Source organism: Chiloscyllium plagiosum, chromosome 9 (assembly GCF_004010195.1).
Source record: "Chiloscyllium plagiosum isolate BGI_BamShark_2017 chromosome 9, ASM401019v2, whole genome shotgun sequence".
In the NCBI taxonomy this organism is placed as follows: Eukaryota; Metazoa; Chordata; class Chondrichthyes; order Orectolobiformes; family Hemiscylliidae; genus Chiloscyllium; species Chiloscyllium plagiosum.
In genome coordinates, this window is record NC_057718.1 from 58,081,628 (window position 1) to 58,106,912 (window position 25,285).

Below are 25,285 nucleotides of genomic sequence, written 5' to 3' on the forward strand. Positions count from 1 at the left end.
ATTCCTCATGAGTTGAAAAAAATAATAATTTTGTTGCACATTTGATACTGACTGGATTATATGTTTTGTCAAATTAGTACCCATACTAATGCAAATTCACACAACTGCAATGTTGTGCAAACAGCCATTTCTATCAATCATGTCTTGGTAATAGAATTGTTTTCAAACTTAAATATCCATATTGTTATGTTAATGCTCCCACTCTAGACCTGTGAATCTTGGATGCTGCACACGAGCATGTCAGGTGGCTTAAACATTCCATGAGCTATGAGATAGCAGGACAAAACTCTCAACTGTAACGCCTTGTCCAGAGCAAATTGAGGCTATGTCATTAAGAGAACACATTGAATTAGCCAAATTATAAAGATTATATCATGTGATTTATTCACACAATTTACAGCTATCTTTAACTGGATACTTACAGGTAAAGGCATAAAACAGTCTAGTGGTGAGCCTCTGAATCAAAAACACTTTGAATCAGAATCCCTGGAAAATCACAGTTAAGGTATGGTGAATATGATGGAGAATGTAGACAATTCCAGATCTTGGTAATACATAGAAATGGTGAGATCTCAGAACTAATAACTAGATGAAATAAATATAAATTGTGAATGGCCAACAATATCAGAGGGAATTTGATGCTGCAATTCAACAAGAGAACAAGAGAAATGGAAAATGTGCAATCTTCCTGAATGGTATTGAAATGTTTAAACATGAAGTGGAAAGAGACTTAGGATTCTCACTCCATGCTCAGTTGTGTTCAGTTTTGGGAACTAATAGTTGAAACTTTATTGCTGGAACAGCACAGCAGGTCAGGCAGCATCCAGGGAACAGGAGATTCGACGTTTCGGGCACAGGCCCTTCCTCAGGAATGAGCAGAGAGTATTCAGCAGGAGAAGATAAAAGGTAGGGAAGAGGGACTTGGAGGAGGGGCGTTGGAAATGTGATAGGTGGAAAGAGGTCAAGGTGAGGGTGATAGGTCGGAGTAGGAGGGAGGCGGAGAGGTCAAGAAGAAGACTGCAGGACAGGAAGGCGGTGCCGGGCTGGAAGGATCCGGCTGAGACAAGGTGGGGGGAGGGGGGATGAAGAAACTGGTGAAGTCCAAGTTCATCCCCTGCGGATGGAGGGTTCCCAGTCGGAAGATAAGACGCTCATCCTCCGACCGTCGCGTTGTTGTGGTATCTTCGACTGTGTTTATCTTCGACTGTGTTCATGCTGGTGCTGACAGTGTCTGTCACAGAATGTGTTCTTCCTGGTGCTGACAGTGTCTATCTCAGACTGTGTTCTTCCTCCTGCAGTCTTCTTCTTGTCCTCTCCGCCTCCATCCTACTCCGACCTATCACCCTCACCTTGTCCTCTTTCCACCTATCACATTTCCAACGCCCCTCCTCCAAGTCCCTCCTCCCTACCTTTTATCTTCTCCTGCTGAACACTCTCTACTCATTCCTGAGGAAGGGCCTGAGCCCGAAACGTCGAATCTCCTGTTCCCTGGATGCTGCCTGACCTGCTGTGCTGTTCCAGCAATAAAGTTTCAACTTTGATTCTCAGCATCTGCAGACCTCACTTTCTCCTTTGGGAACTAATAAACAAGTATGGCAGAGATAACACTTAGGAACATAAGAACATGAGAAATAGGAGCAGGATTAGGCCATCTGACCTGTCGAGCCTGCTCCATCGAGTCTGCTCCATCATGTATTAAGACCATGGCTAAACTTTTCGTGGACTCAGCTCCACCTACCTGCTTGCTCACCACTCACTGCTGCATAATGTATTTAGTACCTGAAAGAGTTAACTGACATCACTAAATAAATACTCGAGGTATAAATGATTATGGTTCTTTGATGCAGTGATAGCATTCCTACCTCTAAGCCAGACCTGTTCCAGAGGTCCAACCTGTTCCAGAGGTTGAAGCGATTGATTGAAAATAACCATAAAGGGCTGTTCTTCAGAGGAGCTAGAGAATTGCAAAGGGTTCTCCTTGTACCAGTTGTGTGTTCTTAGATTGAGTCTGCTTTTCACAAGAAATAATAATGTAAGATGAAACTATCTCTTATGTAATAAACCATTATTATTGAATGCAAACATGGCTAAGCTTCTGCGTAAGACATTATGCGGGTGACCTCCCACAATGGTACCAAGAAGTATTTGTGCTGGTGAATCTACTCCAGATGGTTCTGGCAACAGCATTCATTTCTCATATGCTAGCAACCCGTGACATTGAAGTTTACAAAACTTACTCTCAGGTTTTTGACTTATTAGGAAAGACCAGAGCAACTTTGGCTGATATGTCTGGAAAAAGTGGGAAATCAAAGTCGCAGGCATTAAATGCTGTGCAAAATACGAATGCACAGTGCATATTTCAGCAGTGGGACAGCAGGCAAGGGTTGATACTGTTAACAAGAAAATGTTCTGACTGCTTGTAGGGAGGTTTTTCGATCAGAAGGTCATGTGCTCGAAATGGAGTGATGGAACACTGTCATCACATGAGAAGCCGCTAGTTGCGGCAGTGGAAGAAGGATGAATTGAAATGAAGAGTTCGCCGGTGGGGGTGGGGAATGGTGCCTGAATGAAGGACTACAGCTCCCAGGCTGCCGGGTAGGCGGCAGCGGAGGAAGGGAGCATGCGCCGGGAGCCTGGGCACGACTCCCTCCGGGCGGAGAGCGGGGATTGGCGGCTGTGGCTGCGGCTGCGGGAGAGGCTGATCTGCTCCGCTCAGCTCCGCTCAGCTCCGCAGAGACAGTGCTGCGAGCGGGCAGGGGGACTCGCTGAGTGCTGCCCACAGACAAGAGAAGCCCCCAGGACGATGCTGCACAGCCCCCCTCCCCCCGGGGACGGAGCGTTCGCGTCTGGTCGGAGGTGGGAAACAACATTTACAATAATTTAAGAATAAAAAAAAATAAAAAGGTCTGGTCGGGATTTTTGTTTTAATCGGGAGGGGGGTTTTGAAGGAAAATGACCAAAAACGCGGAAGGCTCGAGGGAGGAGCTGTGCAAAATCGCGGACGAAGAGCTGATGAAGTGGAGCAAGGAGGAGCTGGTGAGGAGACTTCGGAGATCGGATGCCGAGAAGATGACGGTGATGATCGACCACAGTAACCTGATCAAGGAGGTGAACCGGCGGCTGCAGGTCCATCTCACCGAGATCCGAGGGCTCAAGGAGGTCAACCAGAAGCTGCAGGAGGACAACCAGGAGCTGCGGGACCTCTGCTGCTTCCTGGACGACGACCGGCAGAAAGGCAAGAAGGTGTCCCGGGAGTGGCAGCGGCTGGGCAGGTACACGGCGGGAGTGATGCGCAAAGAAGTTGCCCTGTACTTGCAGAAGATGAAGGAGCTGGAGGTGAGGCAGGATGAGGTGGTGAAGGAGAACCTGGAACTGAAGGAGATGTGCCTGATGCTGGACGAGGACAAGAGCGCGGGCAGCCGCAGCTCCATAGACAGCCAGTCCAGCCTCCTCCACCTGAACGCCACAAGTGGTTTGAGGGACCTTGGCGACGGCAGCAGCACCTCCAGCACGGGGAGCACCGACAGCCCTGACCACCACAAACAGTTAGCGGCAGCGGGCAGCCCCGAGCACCTCCACAAGCACCGCGCTGCGGCCGGGGGCAGCCCCGAGCAGCAGAAGCACACCCTGGGCACCGGCAGCCCCGAGCTCCTGCCCAAGCACATGGTCAGCTCCAGCCCCGAGCGCCCGAAGCACATGATGGTGGGCACTCCGACCCCGGAGCATCTGCAGCAGCACCGAGGCGGCAGCCCCGAGCGCCTTAAACAACATTACGGTGGCAGTCCCGAGCATGTGAAACACTTGACCGGCAGCAAGGAAGGGACCCTGCGGAGACCATCGGCGGCAGCAGCAGCGCCAGACGAGCTTTCGCCTCATCACAGAAGTGTGTACAATGGGATGAATGGTGGGTTGGTTGACCTACTGAAACCACAGGTGTTTTTGCAGAGACTACAGGCACATAGCCACAATATTTGAATTACCTTGCGGGTTTAATGCATAGATTTCAGTGCGTTAATAGAGTGCGTTGCCTGACCACATGCAACAATAACGCATGTGTTCAATTATGACATGAAAACTTACTGATGCATGTTCGCTTGCTGTGCATCATGCCTATCTTTCACGGTACTGCCCATACCTATAAATTATTAATTGTAAAATTAGTCAGGAGACCAATTTGCAGGTCTTTTACTATGACGCTACAATTTCTGCATGAAATCAATGCATTTACATCACCATATATAAAACACAATACTTAGTTCAGAGCAAACGTATTTCACATAGAAGCTAACCTCCAAAAGAGTAGTGTATTTTGTTTGTGAAATTTCAGGAGATCCTACTTAAAATTCAGCTGCACAGATTATTTAATGCACTGTTAATAAATTGCAACTCTTTTCTCCACCAAGAGAAATAATTTTCATTGCACGATAAATTGATGCCCTTCATGTGGCACCTTATATCAGTCTGACAGGGTGTATATTGTGTAAATGTGTTTATGTACTCGTTAATCTGATAAAATGCATTTAAAATCTTTTCCATGTGAACATAATAGGCAAATAGTGTACAGCTTGTCTTGAGTAGAAATATTTAAGTATGACCCTAATGGTGGGTTTTTAGGCTTTTGGTGCTGTGTATATAATTAAAGCCCATTAGGATTAAAGCCTTTGTATTGCTTTTGTAATAATGAAAGCTACTTATTAGATTAATTGCAATTAGTTTAATTGCACATGGTTTCGGAAAATAGAATTTATTCTTTGAAGTGCTTTGTGCCTATTTGCATAAAAGAATTAAGTCCCCATCGTATTGACATTTATATCTGAATTTCATATTTGAGACTTATTCACTCATACATTAAGTTATATAAAACTCTTCCCAGTTGTAAATGCTATTTCTAATCTTAAACTCAAGCTAGGGTTAGTAGTGAATTTGAAGTTAGTGGGAAAAGCCTAAAATTTTAACAGTAGTCTTACAATCAAATTAATTTTAATGAATTTACTTGCACAGTGTTAAGGCTCGAATCAAGCTCTGTATTTCATGCTGAATGATGTACTATTTTAAAAAGATGATACCTGGGTTTCAGTGATATGCTTTTTTTCATTTTGTTAATTAATCTTAACATAAGGTATTCTAATTATCTGTAATTTTCCAGAACTTTTGTTCCTATTACAGTCATTGTTTATGTGACTATGATCTTGAGGGAAGGTATTACAAGAGCAGCAAGATCTAATTCCCAAGGTACAATAAGATGATCATGATCACCAAGCAGTCAGAGAGATCTGAAATCAAGAATTTGGTGACTGCTGAGCTGCACTAACTGGAATCATCAAACTAATTTTTGCTTCAGTTCAATTCATGTTGGGTTCAGGGTCAAGTCATAGATTGTTGATTTAGTTCAAAATCTCTAATATTTGATACCTGAAGCAGGATCTTGAGCATTCTTAGATTTCATTTCTGCTGTTGCCTAACATTGGATTAGGTAGCAACATTGCCCTCTCATTGCCAAGATGTAGGTCAGAAGCCACCCCAAACTTCAACAGCTAAAAGCCTTCCAAGTGAAATGGAAATAGTTTCAGTTCATTTCAACATGTGAGTCTGTCCCCAACTTAAATTAAATTTTATAATATCGACAATTTTATCATATTACTAAGCAAAGCTACAACTGTATACTTGTCTGAGGTCAGAATTAAGGCATGTTATTGGGAGTATTATTGTAGAATCTTTACTCTATATGTATTCTGCACTGTCAGTGGTTTGTCTTGCTGCTAATTCTGTGCAATAGCAAAAACATTTTCAAATCCTAATTAAACACAAAACAATTAACTTGTTTGCTCCAGTTAAGGAAATGAATACCAAGAATAAATCAAATCTGAAACAACCAGTGAATACAGTAATCAGAGGTAACAATAGGGAGTCTCTTTGCAATTTAAACCGGTACGTGTTTGTCCTTTATGCCCAAATCACATGTGTCCAGGAAAAGTCACTCAGAGCTGAGTGCCATGGGAATGGGGGCAGCACTGACCATTGTTCTAAAAGCTTTGGCATGATGGATCTGACTAGTAGTACATTTATGGCAAGGCATAAATGAAAGAAGATTCACTTAAGAAGACTGAGAATTGGACACTGCAAATCAAAAAGGTCACTGGGACAGAACTGAGACCAGAAGAAATTACAATGTAGCATCTTACAGCGCAGAAAAAGTCCATTTAGCCTATTGTATCGTTACCAGTGTTTTGAAAGAACTATTGAACAAACCCTACATCCCTACTTGTTCACTGTAGTTGTTCTTTTAAAAACTATTTCAGATATATCCTTCATTTTGGATAGCTGTTAAATCTGCCTTTGCATACTCTAAGGTAGTGCATTCCAGATCATCACAACCTGCAGAATAAAAACAAACTCACTGCCGGTAGTATTTAAGATATAAAAGTATGCATTTGTAGGTAGTGAAGGCTCAAAAACTCCTTTTTAAATTATTGCAAGCCAGGCAGTTTTACCATGATGTTTACAGATCAATGCCCAAACTTTATTAGAGCACTGATCTAAATCTAGGCGTTTGTTTGCTACAAAGCCTGATACCTGCTGTGAGATTTAAACTTGGAGACAAGTACCTTTGATCAGTAGAGAAACATGGCATGGTTTTTAAATTTAATTTCAAGTTCTGATAGTGTTTTTCAAAACTTTTAAAAAAGAACATGTCTTGTGAGAATTACAAATATTGGTAAAAATATGTACCCAAAACAAAAGCAGTCATATCCAGAAATGATTCAGGAATTATACTGACTCTACCATCTCTGGTTTTACCATGGCAAGTGATGGCAAGTGTTAAAGTTTTATTGTTGTAATTTATAAAGCTGGATACCTGTTTCCCACTTTGACAAATTGATAAATATTATCTTTCAAATTTTAAGACTTTTGGAACCATACAGGACAACAGATATTCTTATAGAAACTGTTAATTCCTGTTGCTTCAATGCCTAGATTTTGTGACTTTTTATATTTGTGTTCTTCTCTAAGCTACAGACAAACTTTGTTAATGCAAACTGTTAGACAATGTTTTTGTCATACAGATCTTGTGCATTCTAAATCATTTACAAGTGTCCAAAGAGTAAAAAGTATTCAATACTCCACATATTTCCATTTTTATTTTTCTGTATTTTGTTTAGGATGGTAGTGGTTAAGTAAACAAAAAGACTCTTCATTTTTATGGAAATAACAATTCCTATTTACTCAATGGCCTCCAAGCTAGGTAGAAGTGCAGGTACAGTAAACATTTAATTGCAAGAGGTGCTGCTATTCTGGGATGCTAATGATAGATGGGATCCACTTTAGAACTTCTTGGTGTGTTTTCTTGAGTTTGTATTGATGAGTTTTGTCTGTATAAATGGTCAATGGTTGTCTAAACGCTGTATCATATTGTTCACTACAACAGAGTCACCAAATATATTTCTGTCCAGTGTTAAATGTAAGTAAACATCAGTATCTTATTACCAGCATGGTGGTGTGTTGACTGCAGTTATTCTGGTTAAGATTAATTCTCTGTATTCTTCTGACCTTAAGTACTTTATCTAATTCTTTGTTTCTCATGACTTTTAAATCATTACGCTACTTATTTTAATATTCATATCAAAAGTTTTGAACTGAGGCCAAATATTTAAGTTGTGTTTCTTCTTACTTTATCTGGCCTTAAGTGTAATGAATCTTCTTCCGTGTCTGTTTTCAGCCACACGACCATTCTCCATGTGTACGTTATAGCATTGATTATTGACAGACAAGTCTTAAGTGTGGTATTCATATTAGTTTGAATATGTTATCACTTAAGGCCACAACGTGTACTGTCCAGGAGGGGTCACTGCAGATACATCAGGCCTGTGAACCTTGGGTTAATAATTGTTTTACCTTCCCATACCTGAGCACTGAGCTTCATTGGTATGATTATCATTTGGTGGAAATAAGGTGACTTAACATAGGATCAGGATTAATCCTGAAATCCCTTTGGTTTTAATAACTTATTACAACATTAATAAATGCATTAATCACTGAACCATTAGAGGAAGTATGTCAGAACACTCCCTTGTTTATGTCTTTTAAAAATTAAACTTTTTTTACTATCATTATTAATTACGTTATTTGTAAGTGAGTTTCATTTGTATGTTGCTTGGCCAGTGTAAGAACCACTGAAGTAGATTTCCCAGTAAAGTGGATACTTCCTTCTCTTGGTCTTATTTTTCTCCTTTCCTCCAGGAAGAAAGAAGCCACTGATCGGGGCATGATTTTATAAGTATTTGTACTTTACTTCCATTAGCATACATCATGTCGGAGCTTATACTTGATAGTGAACAGTCACTTATATCACAGTGCATCAACAGTGAACTCTGACCTGATCTCAGCTGATATCCAGAAAACATACTTCAAGCAGAATCCAAACTGATATTCATCACTAATGAAGTTAATTCTGGTACCTTTAAGTCCTGATCAAAACTAGCTAAGCTGATAGCGAAGTGTATGAATTAGGTGTTCGCTGGTTCATTGGAGAAGTTAGGAATTAATTTTAGTCCAAAAGTGTAGATTCCTGTAAAATGTTTTTTCAATAAAAATCAAAAACTAAATTTGACAAAGTTACACAATGTCCTGGTGGAATTCATTTCCGTTAATTGCTTCCATTTTCTTAATTGAAAAAAAAGTCGATGAGTCAAGGACTGTGAGGCAGAACACTATCAAGGTTGAAAACAGGAAAACAAAGATACAAAGTAGTGATTAGACTACCAAGCGTGGGCTTTAATGTCATTGGACATTTCATAGGGAGGAAGGACAGATATTCATTTGGAATTCTGAGAGAAATTCCCTTAGTGTAAGAGACTATGAGATGTGGGTATAGGATTTTTGTTTACTACTTAGAGCAAATGAGCAGGGCATACATTAACTATACTGGATAAAATTAACAAGGGAAGTTGCTATGAAAAGCAGGCTGACTAGAAGTGAGCGACACATTACCTGTCATGTGACAGCTCTATCTTGTTTCTAGTTGAGCGTTCAGAAGAGTTTCCAGATATTACAGGGACATTCAAAGTTTGGATAGATTTGGAGTTTCTGTTAAGTTCATAATGAGACTAAAATGAGTATTCCTTGGTGGTTTGAACACAAGCATTTTCTTTATTGTTAATGTGATAGGGAGGAAGGGCCAAAGTTGGTACTAGATTAATAAAGATGCAAAACTAATAATGGTTGGTATCTATATAATTAGGTAATCAAAAGAGAAGAAAAATCTGTCTTTGAACTGAAATAAACAAAATATTTGCTGTTCTACCAAAGGAGATATTGGTGAAGCAGTAATCAACCATTAGGTTTCAGTAATATAACCCCTGACTGTTTTGAATAAGAATGGTACCTCGTGACATGTAAAGCTGTCTAATTAAACTGTACCCACCTCCAACATACAAATGAGTAAGTAACTGAGTAGAAATATTACAATTTATTGACACAAACAGCTTTTGAACAGAAAAGAAATAAAACCAATTTTAAAACTAAAGGCCATATTGAAAAGAAAACAAATTGACATAATCACAATATAATGACAATTAACAATGATATCCATTTATACAACCTTTGTTGAATTTTATGAGTAGCTTTCACAAGGCTAAAAAGAGAAAAAAAATGCTCGGCTACAGGGAAACTGTGGTGAAGTGGAATGAGTGAAGTTGAGAGACCTGGCAGGACATAATTGGTCAAATGTGCAATAAGTCTCTGACTCTCTTCTATATGCTAGTGGCATGACCTGAAGTATAGCAAGAAGGAAAAAGTAGTTTACATTCAGATTATTTCATCTGAAATGAACAAGGTGGTGATGGCAAAGGTGATGTTTACATTTTCCTGTTAATAGGACCCAGTCATAGGAAATCCCGAGGGGCAACACAGACTGGAAAATTGGAATTGGAGGAAAATTGCACTCTGATAAAGGAAATCACCTGTACACCTGTATCTGTTGCACTCAAGAAGAGAAAAATCTTTCCTTGAATTTATAAATGCCTTTCTACTTCAAACTGCTGCTTTTCTGGTCCAGAAACATCAGTTTGGCATGTAGTTGTTACTAACCTTCTCACCTCAGTACAAAGAACATTAAAAAGACGAACATGCTGTATTGAATATAATCAATACCAATGCAGTGAGGTAATTATAGTGTTGAGGAGTCAATACCTGAGGTTGAAGTTGTTGCAATTCAATTCATCACAAAATGTTGCACTGTCAACCAGTGAGGAATTTTTGATAATCACCTGCATATTAATACGCAGGTTCATCTCAATTTTGTAGATTAATGTCAATACTATATTCAGCAATATTGGTAGGATTGGGATTCCAGTTAGATGTATAGTGTCAGTATTCATTAAAATTTCAGCTTCAGTTTCTCATTTATTTTCCTTGCTGACAGATGCAGTGATGAAAGGTTGCTCACTGCTCTGCTGCTGGGCACTTTTCCTGAGACACCAGCTCTCAACTCCCTGCTCCAAAGAAGACTGAATTCTAAGAAACTATTGTGCATAGCTCTTCGTCACAAATGGGGTATTTCACTGATATTCTGCAAAGCAAACAGAATCAAGAAACTATTGTGCACAGCTTTTTAAAATAGCTTGTTATGCAAACATACATGAAATACTATTTGTAATTCTTAGATGAGGATCACTCATAAACTGCTTACTCTTTGGAGGGTCGGGGTGGACTGGTTGGGCCGAACGGCCTGTTTCCACACTGTAGGGAATCTAATCTAACAAAAAAAGGTGTTTTTGGTGCATTTTTAAAGAAATTACTACGTTAACTTTGTTATACCAAATGAAATTATGGTGATTAACAAAGGAGTTGGAGGGGTCCAATTTAATAGGCAGCTTAGGTCAAAAGGTTTCTGAAAAAGGTTTCTGTTTTTGGAGAATCCTGAAGTTGAAGATTCTCATCTGAGGGAGTGACATGAGAATGCCAACTGTCTGTGTGTCAAGTAAGTAGAATGACAAGTCTGAGTGACTAGTGGTTTAATGGTAAAAGATGCACAGAAGAATGCAGATAACTGTGAGTTAGAAGTAGCAAGTCAGAAAGGGTCAATGATGAAATGGATGAAAGCCCAGAAATGGATTAGGTCTTGGTTAAAAATTTCAGGGGATAGTGATGAAGGTGATTGCACAACTGGTTTCTGGTGAGTATGTTTTTTTGGAAATAAAAGATTTTTTTTACATTTTCAATTATTGGTCATTTTTCAGACATTTTGACAACAGAATTGTTGGGAATTGTGCAGTTTAAAACTTCATTAATGTAGGCCCTAAGGATTTAAGAGCTTATCCAGGACAGTTAATATATGTTCCTGTTATGCTCCCTGATATGGATTCTTGCTGGGGAAAATATTTTGTGCATATTAAAATATTTTCTTGTGTAAATTTATTTAAGTTACTAACTGGAGGATAAAGGTGAAGTCTAGTTAAATGGATATTTGTGATTTAAGTTATGGAACCATGCATTGAAAATAAATGAGAAACAAGATTTGAAAATAAATTTTAAATAGCCTGAAGAACTGTGCCATGAAAATAAATCATAATCTATCATGTCATCTTTTGTACTTTGGAAGAAATCCTCTTAAAACATTAGTGTGTTTATAGTGCTGCCCACCTCTGTGACATTGCACATGAAACATGCGATGGGCCCAGAAATCAGAGTAGGATTGAGAAAAAAACTTGGTCAGAAAAATAAAGAAGAATTGGGTAAGGTCTGTTTGCTCCTTGCCTTAATTATCTTCTTGCTTTTAATATGTGCACTGTACAGCAGCAGGTTTAATCAATTTCGGGTGGCATGGTGGTTCAGTGGTCAGCACTGCTACCTCGCAATGCGAGGGACCCATGTTAATTCAGCCTTCGGGCAATTGTCTGTGTGGAGTTTGCACATTCTCTCTGTATGGTTTTCCTCCAGGTGCTTCGGTTTCCTCCCATAGTCCAGAAATGTGCAGGATAGGTGGATTAGCCATGGGGACTGCAGAGTTTCAAGGATGGGGTGTGGGTTTGGGTGGGATGCTGTTTGTAGGGACTCGAGGGGCCGAATGGCCTGCTTCCACATTGTAGGAATTCTATGATTCATTAGAAATATAGCCCTATTAAAGAAAGTTTAATGTATGATCTGTATTACTGAAACTCCCTTAGTCTACTTCTAGCCTTTGCAGGTACTGCAGCTTCTCACTGTAAATATTAATTGTTTTATTACGACACAACACAATCTGTGCATCATAAATGGTTTATGCTTTCTGCATCAATTGCAGTTTCAGGAAATGCTTGTTTCTACTATGTGCACTCACAGTAATGGTCAGCAGGCTAAGACTCCCAAAAATAACAGTTTGGAAAATTATATTGTGATAATTATCATTTATTTAAATAGAACCAAGATTTCCTACACAGCGGTTACAGCTGTAAAACAAAATGACCTGTGAATTTTTTTTAATGGAGGAGATAACATTGAAACAGACTCTGAACATATAGTAAATCAAAAGATGGAACTTTAAATAGAAAATTGGTTTGCCGCTATCAGGGTTGTGTGTTACTTTATCAGTTTGTAGGGAGATTGATCAGAATTGTAGCAATTTGAGTGACTGTGATGATGACACTTTCTGACCAGTTTAATATCCTCATCAATAGCCATTGCATTTTCAGCTTAAAACCTCTTTAGTCATAGTAAGCCCTTGATACTATTCCAAGTTATTCAACATCTTCAAACATGTATTTAAATGATTTATTTGAGGTATTCTGATATACAATTCATGTTGGGCTGTCAGGTGGTTAAAAAAGTCATTTACACTTGTGACTACTATTCTTGTGAGCCACAAGAAACAAATAAAAATGTTTCTTGCAAGTCCCAAGCTCAGCTCTGTAAAAACTTGAGGAAACAAGTTGAAAAGCCATAAAATGTAGTGAAGTTGTTTGCATTTACTTTATTAGTTCAATTTACACTTGTAAATTTCTGACCTGATTTACACAGAACCTGACGTCGAGAAAGTTAATAGGTAATCAGTTATGCACAATAGAAGTACCTCTATAGCCCAGGATCGAGAAGTTGATGAATTAAAGTCTAAAAATTTGGAATCGTCAGTTGCTTTAATCTAACCTCTGAACATTTTTTTACATTAGTGTTTTAATTGTTATTTTGTCAAAGCTCACAGTTACAAGTTAACTGAAAGTGGCAAAAAAAAACTAGCTTTTTAAATATTACTGTTTACAATCAACCACTCTTAAATTGCTACCTAGGTGCAAACCGGTTTCTATAGTCAGTTTCTTTCCAGAATCCTGCTTAATAGTGGCTCCACCTTTACAGTATACAAATAGAAATTTTGTCACACAGATGGCAAACTTGTAATGCAAGTGTGCTTTATTCCATTATTTCTAAGGGGATTCTCATGATCACCCTAACTACAGTGAAAGATCCACAAAATCAATGATCAGGAGAATACTATGGAAATTCTGTCACTTCGAGCTTTGCCACAAGGATATAAAAGTGGGAAGAGTATTGGAAAAAGGAAAATAATAACTGTCTAAGTAATAACTTTAGTGATATGATGCTTTCTTTTTTTTATCAGATAATGTTTATATACTTAGTCCATGTTACCTAAATGAGTTGTAAAGTATGTTTTTATTGGGCCTGTAGTGGAGGAGACCTTTGTTTGTCCTTAATATGAAATTTGTACCAGCCAAGAATGATGTTAGACTTGTTTATTCGTCAGAGAAAGAAAGAACTTTGTATGGTTATACAAAGTACTGTATTGTTTCAAATCTTTGCTGCGCATTCTGACTTTGCCACATTTCAGACAATCACTCATTCTTCAGTAAGATCTGCATGGATTTTCTTTTTCAAGGAGTTGGTATCATTTTAATGCACTGTAGTTAGAATACACTCAGACTACTGCGCACAGTCTAGTGTCTGTATTCTTTAAAGAATATAGGTAAAGGTAATGTTGCTAAAGTCTCTGAGAACCATAGGGCTGTTTCATTAGAGAGAGTGAGACACAACTGGTGGTGGTTTAACCTGGGGGTGAACACACCTCAGGCAAGCAGAGAGGTTGAAATGGAGAATCCTTAAAAGGATATAGAATGACTATAAGACTTGCAAAGAAGTTTACAAGGATGATACCATAACTGAAAAGTTGTATCTCTCACTAAAGACTGGATCAGCTTGGTGTCTTTTCTCAGGGCAAGTCTGAGGGGGTCACTATTAAGGATCTTTTTTTAAGATTATGGAAGTGTGATAGAATAGATATGGTAAAGATATTTCTGCTTGTGGATGGGCCCAGAACCATGCACTAAAAAGAGAAGATTCTCATCATTAAATCCAATAGGAAATTCAGGAGGGAACTCACTGCTACAAAGAATACTTGAGGCAAATGTTATTCACGTGTTAAGAAGTTGCTGTGAAACAGAAGAGGTAGAAAGGAATGGGTGATGCCGATAGGATGAGATGAATATGGGGAGGAGGAGAATGATGTCAATGAGCGGGCTCAGTTGGCTGTTTTTATGAATTATTATGATAAAAATCTATGCCTTTATTTGCATATTACATCATGTTTTATAAATTTGTGCCTCTTCAGCTGGCTGGTCTCTGTTTAGCACTACTAATCCAGATAAACTTCTGACAAAGTAGAGAGGAACTGTTGTTAACTATGGTAGCTACACTGAGAAGTAATGTTTTTGTGCAGCCAGTGGTTCGGGCCTGAAATATACCACTGGATGTGTGTTGGAGGACGATTCAATTGAGGCATGCCAGACAGCATTGGTTGATTATTTAAACAGAAATGACATGCAAGATTATGGGAAATAGGCAGGAGTTTGGCACTAAATCATAGTATTCAGCAGTTACGACATGATGCATAAAATGGCCTCCTTCTACACTGTAATGAACCTACGATTGCTGATCTACCATATCAGCTGTGGGAGTTTTGATTTCCCCTCTGCCAGGTACATCACTTCCTCCCATGACTTTTCAGGTCGGAACTATTCCATTAGATGACTGCCAGTCTTGTTCACAAGGATTGCAAAATATAAATCAATTTTGTCTATAGTATGCACTTTTGTGACTGTGGTGGGAATAGTGATTTGGAAATTAAGATCACTATTCCATGAGTCATTAGAAGTGGGAAATAAAACCATTATAATTTCTATGATGGTTAATGTCTGACTGCAAGACCTTTTAAGATAAAAGAAACTCACACGAGGTCTCAGCAATAAACAAAGAATAAACAAAGATATCTATTATAACAAACTTATCCTCTAATGCAAAAAGAACAAATGACTAATTATAAATGCAAACTTAAAATACATTGGATAGAGGATTAGTTGCCCAGAACAAAATAGAGAATAGGGTTAAACAGGGTGTTTGTGGGTTGGCAAACTGTTGTTCATGGAATGCCACAAGTGTCAGTGCTGGGACCCCTGTTTACAATTTGATCAATGACTCGGGTGAAGGATCAGAAGATATGATAACTAAGTTTGCTGATGACACAAAGATAGGTGGGAAGTAGGTTGTGAAGAGGACATTGAGTGTACAGAAAGATTTAGATAATTAGGTGAATGTGCACAATTTTTTCAGATGCAGTGTAATGGGGGAAAAGTAAGATTGTTCACTTTGACAGAAAGAATTAGACGTCAGAGCATTATTTAAATTGAGAAAGCTTGCAGGATATTATGGTACAAAGGAATCACAGTACATGCATCATGAAATGTCAGCATGCAAAAATAGTTAGTAATTAAGAAAGCAAATGTAGTGTTTGCCTTGATTAGAGTACAAAACGAGGAAAGTCTTGCGACAGTTGTACAGGGCATTGTTAAGACCACACCAAGAGCAATTTTAGCCATCTTACTTAAGGAGCGACATTATTTCATTGGAGGCAGTTCAGTGAAGATTACCCATATCCATAAAATGGAAAGAGTGGCTTTTGAAGAAAGATTAAGCAGGTTGGTTATTGGAGTTAGAAGAATAAAAGCTGATTTTACTGAAACAAATAAGATTCTGAAGACCTCGACAAGGTGAATGCTGAGAGGATGCTCCCCTCTTCAGGGAATCTACAACTAGTTTCAAAATAAGGGCAATCCCATTTAAGGTGGAGAAAGGAAGTCATTTGTTCTCTCACAGAGTTGTATGTGTTTGGAATTATTTCTTTCAACAAGCAATATAATTGAGATGGCATTAGACAATGTTTTGATTGACTCAGGTCAAGATTATGGGGAAAAAATAGGAAAGATGAGAAAAAAACAAATGAAAAATGGCATCATTTTGTTGACTGTATAGCAGGCTTGAAGGGTCAAATGGCCTGCTTCTATTTCTTATGTTGGTAGGAATAATGCAGAGAGAGAAGGCGAGTTTTGTTTTCTCTCTGGAAGTTGTTTCCTCTGTAGAATTCTCTTCCCCACAGAGCAGTGGAGGCGAGATCATTGAATATGTTCAATGCTGAGTCTGTTAAATTTTGGATCAACAAAAGAGCTGAGAACTATGGGGGCAGACAGGAAAAGGAGACTCGATCAGATCAGCCATCGAATGGTGAAACAGGCTTGAGGGGCAGAGTGGCCTGCTCCTCCCAGTCCTTGTATTCTTGTGCCTGAAGTGACAGAATTTAAAAGTCCTACTTGTTGACAACATAGTTTACTTGTTTTATTTATTTCTGATTTGATTCCATATTATTTTTGTTTATAATAAATTTTGTAAAAGAATGTGTCCAGTAGGCAATCTGTTTGTTCCATTAAAAAGGATTATATCAGCTTTCTAGGTCTGACGATTTGGTGTTGTGACAGAAGAAGAGATTAAAGTGTAGATGTAGATACATTCTTAGGACTGAAAGCATCAAAGGATATGGGGAGAACCAGGAATAGTACTGAGTTGGATAATCAGTCCTGATCATATTGAATGCCAGAACAGGCTTTGAAGGGCTGAATGGCCTACTCCTGCTCCTACATTCTGTGTTCTATATTTAATCAGCTTAATCATTTTGAACTAAAAATGGGAGAGATCAGTTAGGACTGCCACTTCTGATCCTCACCTAGTGATTTCTCTATGAGTATATATGAAGAAAGGAATGATACTGGAGGCTAGTAGTCATCTTTGGAATTGTGCAGAGGTAAACTTTCAAATCTTTCTTGATCTACTGCTTCCTCTGACCTGGCTGACTGCACAATTTTCCTCCAGTGTTCTTCTCTGCTCTCAAGTTGGGTTGGACTACTCTCACCCTGTATCATTCTCAGTTATCTAACAATGGCCTGTGTATCACTTGCAGTGGCTTCTCTTCCTTCTACTATGCTGTTGCCTTTAGTATACCCCATGGATCCTCCCCTCTCATCAACATACTGCCTACGGTGGCATCATATGTATACTGGGAACATCCAGATCTATCTCATCTCTTTCAATTCCTCCTCAATTGCTACATTATCAGTTTGATTATTTGCAGTTCAGTTCTGGATGAATGGAAATTTCCTCCATCTCAAGAACACTGAAGCTATTGTTTACAGTCCTTGCTTCAAACTGTTTTCTGGCACCCTTGATCTAAAAACATTCTGAGATTCAGTCTGTCTTCACATAAGCCTGGTATCATATTGAAGCCTGAGATGAGTTTCTGACCTCCAATACATTATCACTATGGTAATCTATTTCCACATCCATAGTAACACTTAGCTTCTCCCCTATTTCAGCTCATCCCCCGAAACTTTCAGTCAAGCCTGTGTTACTTGCTGACTCAAGTGCACTCTAGGCTGGCCTCCCCACATTCTAACTGCTATAAATATCAGTCCATTCAAAACTCTGCTACCAGTGTCTTGATCCACACAAAGTCCAGTCACCTCTTAACCTGTGTTTGCTGACATACAATAGCTTCTGGCTAAGCAATGTCTTGATATTAAAATTCCCATCTTTATTTTCAAATTCCTGCATGGCCTTGATCCTTTATCTTTCATCTCTTCTAGTCGCATTCCTTCAAAGATTTGTTTGCTGTACTCCTGGCTTCATGACATGTACCATTTTAATGACTCTGCCATTGGTGGCTGTGCCTTCTGTTGTCCAGGCCCTAAATTTTGGAACATCTTCCTTATAGCTCTGTTTCACTTTTCTCCTTTAAGATGCTATTAAAAATCTACCACATTGACCGCAATTTTGACCATCTAATTTAATTTCTCCTTATGTGGTTCAGAGATGTCTTCCTTTGAAATGCTTCTGAAATAGCATTGAACATTTAATTGTGTTAAAATACACAATATAAATATTTGTGGTAGTATCAAATGTGAGAAAGGACTGTCAGAAAAGGTGGTGAAAGACCTGAATAGGAGAGAAAAAAAGACATTAATTCCTAATGAAGAATTTTTCAAGTTTATTACTCAAGTGTGCAATGGCAGAATCAATAATGCAGTAAGATGATTCCATCAGCTGTAGTGGCTAATGTTGTTTGCAATCAATCATACCAAAAAAAAATCAAAATCCATTGCAGACATTTGGTTAGGATCTACAATGGCAGAATTTTGTCATTGTAGCACACGGATGGCATGGTGGCTCAATGGGTAGCACTGCTGCCTGACAGTACAGGTACCCAGGTTTGACTTTACCATTGGGTGACCATTTCTAGGATTTCTATTTTAAAACAAAATAGAGAAACACTCTCTTCCCCAACACAATGGAGAAGACTAGGAGACAGTGACCTGTGCATTAGTGTCGGGATAGGGCATAAAGTTCTCTAGTAGTGAAGTGACCTTGGATGATCTCCAGGTTGGACCTTCTAATGTTTGTCATAATGTAAGACAGGTGATATTGCCCTTTTGAGTTTCCCACCTGATTTCTTTCTCCTTGTTCACTGACCAGGAAAGTCAGCTTAGGTGTGTAGCCAGTAGCTAATCCAGTATTGCTCAGTTTACATTCCCTATCCTGATTGGCAGTTCTGACAAGAATGATTTCTGGATAGCTGCACAGTTTCAAACAAAGAGCAGAATTCTGCAAGCATTGTGATACATATGCTTTTCTCAACAGATTTTTAGAAGGATATAATTTTGAGAATTGCAGGACATGACGTAGAAACTTTGCTGAATGCCTCAAGAATATTTCATGTTCTATCTTGCTTGTATCTTGATATGTGATGTGATCATGACATTCAATGCGCCGAATATGGCGAATGTTTCTGAGTGAAAGTAATTCAGTTTGAGTAGATCATATTCTCTACAAAAAGTTTAATAGATTCAGCATCAGAAAAATAATGTCACAACAGCCAGTAAATGGTGGTACACACAGGAAATGAGGTATGCTTTAGGACCTCATTAAAACTAACAGTTCATTCTTAAGTATTTTGTCAGACCTCTTGATAGCATTAATCATGCAGCTCAGAATAAATTACTGAGAATTATTAGGGAGGAGAATCCAGCTGTTGATACACTCGAGTTGTGCTATGTTTTATTCTCATTTATAAATGTGATCTTAATTTTATCTGTTTGATGCTGTGCTGAGAAACTTTCTGGTAATGAAGTATAGAGGTGAGAGAATGCAAATTGTTTTAATGTTTTTTTCTCTGCAAAAGACTTAATAGTCATTATTTATCTTCTCCAAAGTGAAGATCCTTGATAAGGTTCTTGAAGTGTATAATGCACCTGAATAAACACTGGACTTGAATTGACACCTATGTACAGAATGTTTTATTTCTGTTAACATTGTGATTGTTTTCTGGAATGTAATCAGAAACTAGATAGTGCTGTTTTCTAACTGCAAGAGGATTTAGATGAGGATTCTACCCCATTTAAGATATTGCTCAATTGCACATTAATTTCAGTGTTTGTTCCAACAGCATCAGTGTGTTTTTGAACTGTGCTGCTCTACAAATTTCCAATGAGGATTTTTTTTTAACTGAATTTATGGAGCAGATTTATGATGGGCAGCCCAAAGCATATTATATTTGAACAGTATTCAGACAGCACATTGCCTTCATAAATAGTTTGTAAGAATTATTGCAAAAGAATGTGAAGCAGGCCAGGAGGAATATGCAGCAGGTTGGTATTACTATGAATCTCTGTGGTACCCCTCTCACCCAATTTCTATTCCCATTTTATTCCTTGCCATTCCCAAACAACTTGCCAGTGTTGGGATAGCCCAAAACCCCTGTTGCTGGTATCATTTGTAAAGGGCCATTGCGCACCTGGACAAGTAATGTTAGTCTGGAATGGCATACAATTTTCCTGATGTTTGCCTTGGATGTGGCAGACAAGGGAAAATTGGTGCTCTGCTTTGCAGACAGCATCCTGGAGGGAGATGGCGAGGTTCAGAGGTGAGGCACTGCCTTCCCCCAGGAGCAGCAATGACACCAGATCACGCTGGCCTGGTCCACAGTTGATACCTCGGTTTATGCAAATATAGCTATCTGAAGGAAAATGCAGCGATAGAGGAAGAAGGTCAATGACCTTCTGTACTCTGCCACCATCTCTCTGATACCTCACACTCACTACCTCTGACACTGTATACACCTCCCACCAACGCTCATGCCCGACAATTCTCAAGGTTACCCACAATGTCTTCCACACTCAATGTCACTCACCCCGACCCCTGATACTACTAACCCTACATGCCCTCTGCACTGCCTACTCACTTGCTTGGGGCATCTCCCCACCTGCATCAACCATAACAGCTGTGCCACCCACTTGCATCTCTCTCAATTCCTGGCTATCTTTCAATCCAGGAGGAAAACAGCCCCCAGTAGGGCAGGAAGAGTCAAGACGGGTGGGCTGTGCTATCTCACATTCAGCTCCTTCCCGATGAGAGGATGCTGACACTCATCAGCCCAAGCGGTTGAACTGACGGACCATGACAAAGCCCTCGGACTATAATGAGAACTCCACTGGAACCTCCTGACCAAGGATTACCTTCCTTGTGTGAGGACTGCTGTCAACTGTGACAAGCTTCCAGGACTAAATAGTTTAACAATACAGATGTACTGTGAGGCTGGCGTTTCTGGTAGAGAGGCAGAGTGCAGAAAGGTGATGCAGAGCAGGGCTGCTATGAGCATCCAGTTAGGCACAAAATGATTGAGTGCCAAGCCAGCCCAGTAATGGAGCTTGGTCTACTCACTGAGCTGGGTGTATGGTTCTGAGCGCAAAGTGTCTTTTGTAGTAGCGTTGCAATTATAGTTGCCATTGCACCCTGAGTGCAGAAGCATACTGTTAATGGATCGGCGATGTAACATGAGGGGTCTTAGAGTCTGGCACATGCCAGAGGCCAGTGTCCATAGACTTGCGGTGTGTGTGGCCAGTGCCCATGGAGAGTGCACTGAAGTGTTAGTGTGTGACGTGAAGATCCTTTGGACCAAGTAGCGAGCTGAAGTTGCCAGTACCCAATCTGTCTTCTATGTCGAGAATTATTAGGGTCTAGTTTTCTATTGTTGCATGGTAGGACATTAAGCTTCATATTGCTGAGAAAGATGTGCAATTAATAAGGCTGTTAACAAGTTGTGATCTCTCTTAATAGGCAACTCATCACTCCCTAATGACAATTTTGCCTTGAAACCCGAACTTCTGAGGAGAAATTTCTTGAGCCAGAGAATGGTTAATCTCGAGAATTCATTGCCACAAAGGGTTGTGGAGGCCAAGTCATTAAGAATATTTAAGACTGAGATAGTTTTTTGATTGGTAAAAGGATCAAGGGTTACAGGAAGAAGTCAGAATGGGGTTGAGAAACATTTCAGCCATGATTGAATGGTGGACCTGGAGCAATGGGCCAAATAGCCCAATTCTGGTCCTATCTCTTAAGATCATATGGTCTTAAAAGAGACAGTGAGTTGTTCCCTCAATGAGACAGGAAAATTACAAGGGAAAGATAGGGCAAATAAACCTAATAAACCTTGGATAACAAAATAAGTAGAAATTAAGTTGAAACAGGAAAAATGTGCTTATGACAGATAACAGGTGGATATTTCGGTTGAGAATCAAGCCAAATTGAGAAGATTCAGAAGGGAATAGAAAAATAATTAGACAGGCAGGGAGCTTTTCAAGAAAGTCTGGCATCTAATATAAAAGAAAATCTATCAGTCTTCTATCAGCATGTAAATAGTAAAATCATTGTATGAGGAGCAATGGGACCATTTACTCAATGGCTAAAAAAGGAGATTGCTATGTTACTAAATGAACAAGTTGCATTTTTTTTTACTGAGGAAGATGCTGCTCAGGTCATGGTGAAAGTGGAGGTGGTTCAGACATTGCGTTTAAAATGGATAAAAAGGAAAGAAGCATTACATTGACACTCTGTATTTAAAATTGACAAAGCAACAGGACTGGATGAGATGCCTCCAAGGATATTAAGAGAAGTGAGAGTGGAAATTGCAAAGGCACTGGTCCTTATTTTTAAAAATCGCTTTTAGACTTGGAGGCGTGCCAGACGTCTGGAGAATTGCAAATGGACCACTCGAGTTTAAAAAGGGATACATATAAATGCAGCATCTACAGACAGATAAATTTAACTTCAGTGGTGGGGAATCTTTAAGAAAGGATAATTCAGAGTAAAGTTAATGGAAACTAGGCAAATACAGGCTACTTAAGGGACGTCAGTACAAAAGTCAAATTAACAAATGTTAAGAATAACTTTTACATGGCTTACTTCAGTCTTCTGATGAGGTTTTAGAGAGTTAATGAGGGTAATGCTGTTGATACAATGTACACAGATATCAAATGCATCTGATAAAGTGTTGCAGAGTAGACTTATGGGCAAAATAAAGAGCTCAGGAATAAAAAGAACAGTTATAACATGGATATAGAAGTGGCTGAGCGACAGGAAACAAAAGAGAGTGGTGTATGCTTGTTTTTTTGGACTGTCTGAGGATTTATCATGGAGTTCCTCAGGAATTCGTGTTAGGACCCTTACTTTTCCTTATAGTAATGACCTGTAACCTAGCATTTAAGAAACATCTTCAAAGTGTGCAGACATACAAAACATGGACGCATTCTGAACCATGAGGGTGAGAATGTACAGATTCAAAAGGGCAGAAACAGGTGGGTGGAATAGTTGAAAAGGAGTGTATGAAATCTAATGCAGAGAACTGTGAAGAGATTAATTTCCATCGGAAAAATTCAGAGAGACAATCTTGAACAAAGGGTAGAATTTAAAGGGGATGTGAGAGCAGAGTCACTTGTGTGTGTGTGTACATAAAGCAATGAAGATGGCAGGATAAGTTGAGGGAGCAGTTAATAAAGCATCAGGCATTCTGGGGATTATCAGTGAAGCGCACAGAATACGAAAGCAATAAGGTTCTGATACAACTGTATAACTCCTTGCTCAGTTGAAATGAGTATTGTATCCACTTGTGGGCATCACACTTTTGGAAGGATCTCAGTGCATTAAGGTGCAGAAAAAGAAGAAAATTATTCCAGAGATGAGGAACATCAGATATGAAAATTGACTGGAGAAGTTGAGACTTTTTTTCATAGAGGAGACTGAAAGGGGATTGGATAGAAGTATGAAAACCATTAGTCTGGACAAAATCGATAGGGAAAAGTTATTTTTGTTCATGAAAGGATCAAGAATGAGAGGAGACAAATTTAATGTAATTGACAAAAGAAGAAATGGATTCATGAAAATTATTTTCTGGTGGTTAGGATCTGGAATGCACTGACAAAAAGTGTTGTGGAGACAGGGTCAAAGTGGGGATTGAAAAGGAAATTGGATGATTATCTAAAAGTGAACCATCTGCAAGGCTGTGGAGAAAAAGGTCGTGGAGTGAAACTAAGTGAACTGCTCTTCCAATCTGTCAGTTTTGGCAGGACAGGTCAAAGGACCTCTTTCGGTATTATAACTATGATTCAATTTGTCAGTTTTTTAAAAATCTGCACGTTTTATGATTATTATTATAAACTTTTTTCCTACTTTGGTGTACTTGCAGAGATAAAAGTGGCCCTTAAATGCATCTGACTTGAGAGAGATAACTATATGTGGTCTGAGCGTTCAAATGACTCAGTTAGGAAATGCACTTCTAAGGGAGAACCATGCTGCCCTAGGTTCAATTTCTACTTTGCCCTGAATTAGTAATAGAGGTGAAATAATGGGAGTCATTGGAAAACTGAAGTGATTAGTGCTGGAGAATGGTGAACTTCTAAGTATAGCTTCAGCCTTAGCTATTAGCTAGTGCCTTCAGGGGAGGACATAATTAGTTATTTTTAAAGATGCACTTATTGACACAGATTTGTCCATATTTATAATCAATTATATTTCAGTGTTTAATAACTAGTTTAAAATCTAGCAAGTTGTTCCCACTTCTTGTCTTTCATTCTGCTATACTATGGTGTAGTTTAATCAATTTCATGTAATCCTGCTACCGATTTGTAACAATTTCCTTACAGATCAGTGATTGCGATGACTTTTTGTTCTCCTCAGATAAGTATTTAATTTATTAGTAACATGCTATAGTTTTTTGGATATTTTAATTATGTATTCATCTTTCAATGAAAAGAAAACTACTGTGGATGCTGGAACTCTAAAATGAAAACGTAAAGTGTTAGAGAATCTCCTCAGTCTGTAGAGAGAAAACAGAGTTATTGCTTTGAATCTAAAATGGATAGGGAACATTAACCTGTTTCTCTATCCACAGATATTGCCAGCCTTGTAGCGTTACTTTGAATCTTTATTCTTGTCAATGATGTACAACTCAAAATATACCATATCCTCTGATATTCTATAAAAGAAGATTAACTGTCTGGTCTTCAGCTTTTTGGTGGTTATGCTTACCGGTTGAAATGAATTTGGATGATCTTGATCCAGATTCTAATCGAAAATAACTGCTGAAAACTCAGACTAAAGTTTGACGGAATGGGACTGCAGGACAGTGCCAATGCAGCATATTATAAATAACTTCACATTATAAAGAGCCAAAACAAGTGGCTCAATTGAAATACTAAGCAGCGAATATAATACTTCAATGACCAGATTAGTAATGCCAGCCCAATCTATCCATTGACTCCATAAACATGACAGTGTTCATCTGGAAATTCAGATTGATTAGAAAGTGTTTTATATGCCTTTTGAGGCACTGACTTTGTAGAAAGGTGTTGAAAAGAAATCTAGCAACTTTAAGCTTCTTTTAAATTAATAAACCAGTGATTGATTATTGAGCATGCTGGAGCAGGAGTCAACAATGTAGCTCCCTCAACATGTGTTGTAATTCTATTAGATCATGGTGGATCTGTATTTTAACTCTGTTTACATGCTTTGATCCAGTCACGCTTAAGACCTGAGCCTGGGAGAAAGCTAACAGTCTCCATTCTGAAATCCTCAATTGACCTAATCTCAG

The 25,285-nt window shown here is 39.0% G+C and overlaps 1 protein-coding gene across 2 annotated transcripts in view; it reads left to right on the plus strand.

Annotated features, from left to right (window-relative positions):
• Positions 1-2,718: 2,718 nt before the first annotated feature.
• The window catches only part of ccdc85a (coiled-coil domain containing 85A), a 713,177-nt gene continuing 690,610 nt past the window's right edge, over positions 2,719-25,285 (plus strand). For both annotated transcript variants that reach the window (XM_043696030.1, XM_043696031.1), the window contains exon 1: positions 2,719-3,904. In XM_043696030.1, coding sequence (XP_043551965.1) covers positions 2,953-3,904 — 952 coding nt within the window. In that variant the 5' untranslated portion in view covers positions 2,719-2,952. The remainder of the gene's footprint in view (positions 3,905-25,285) is intronic.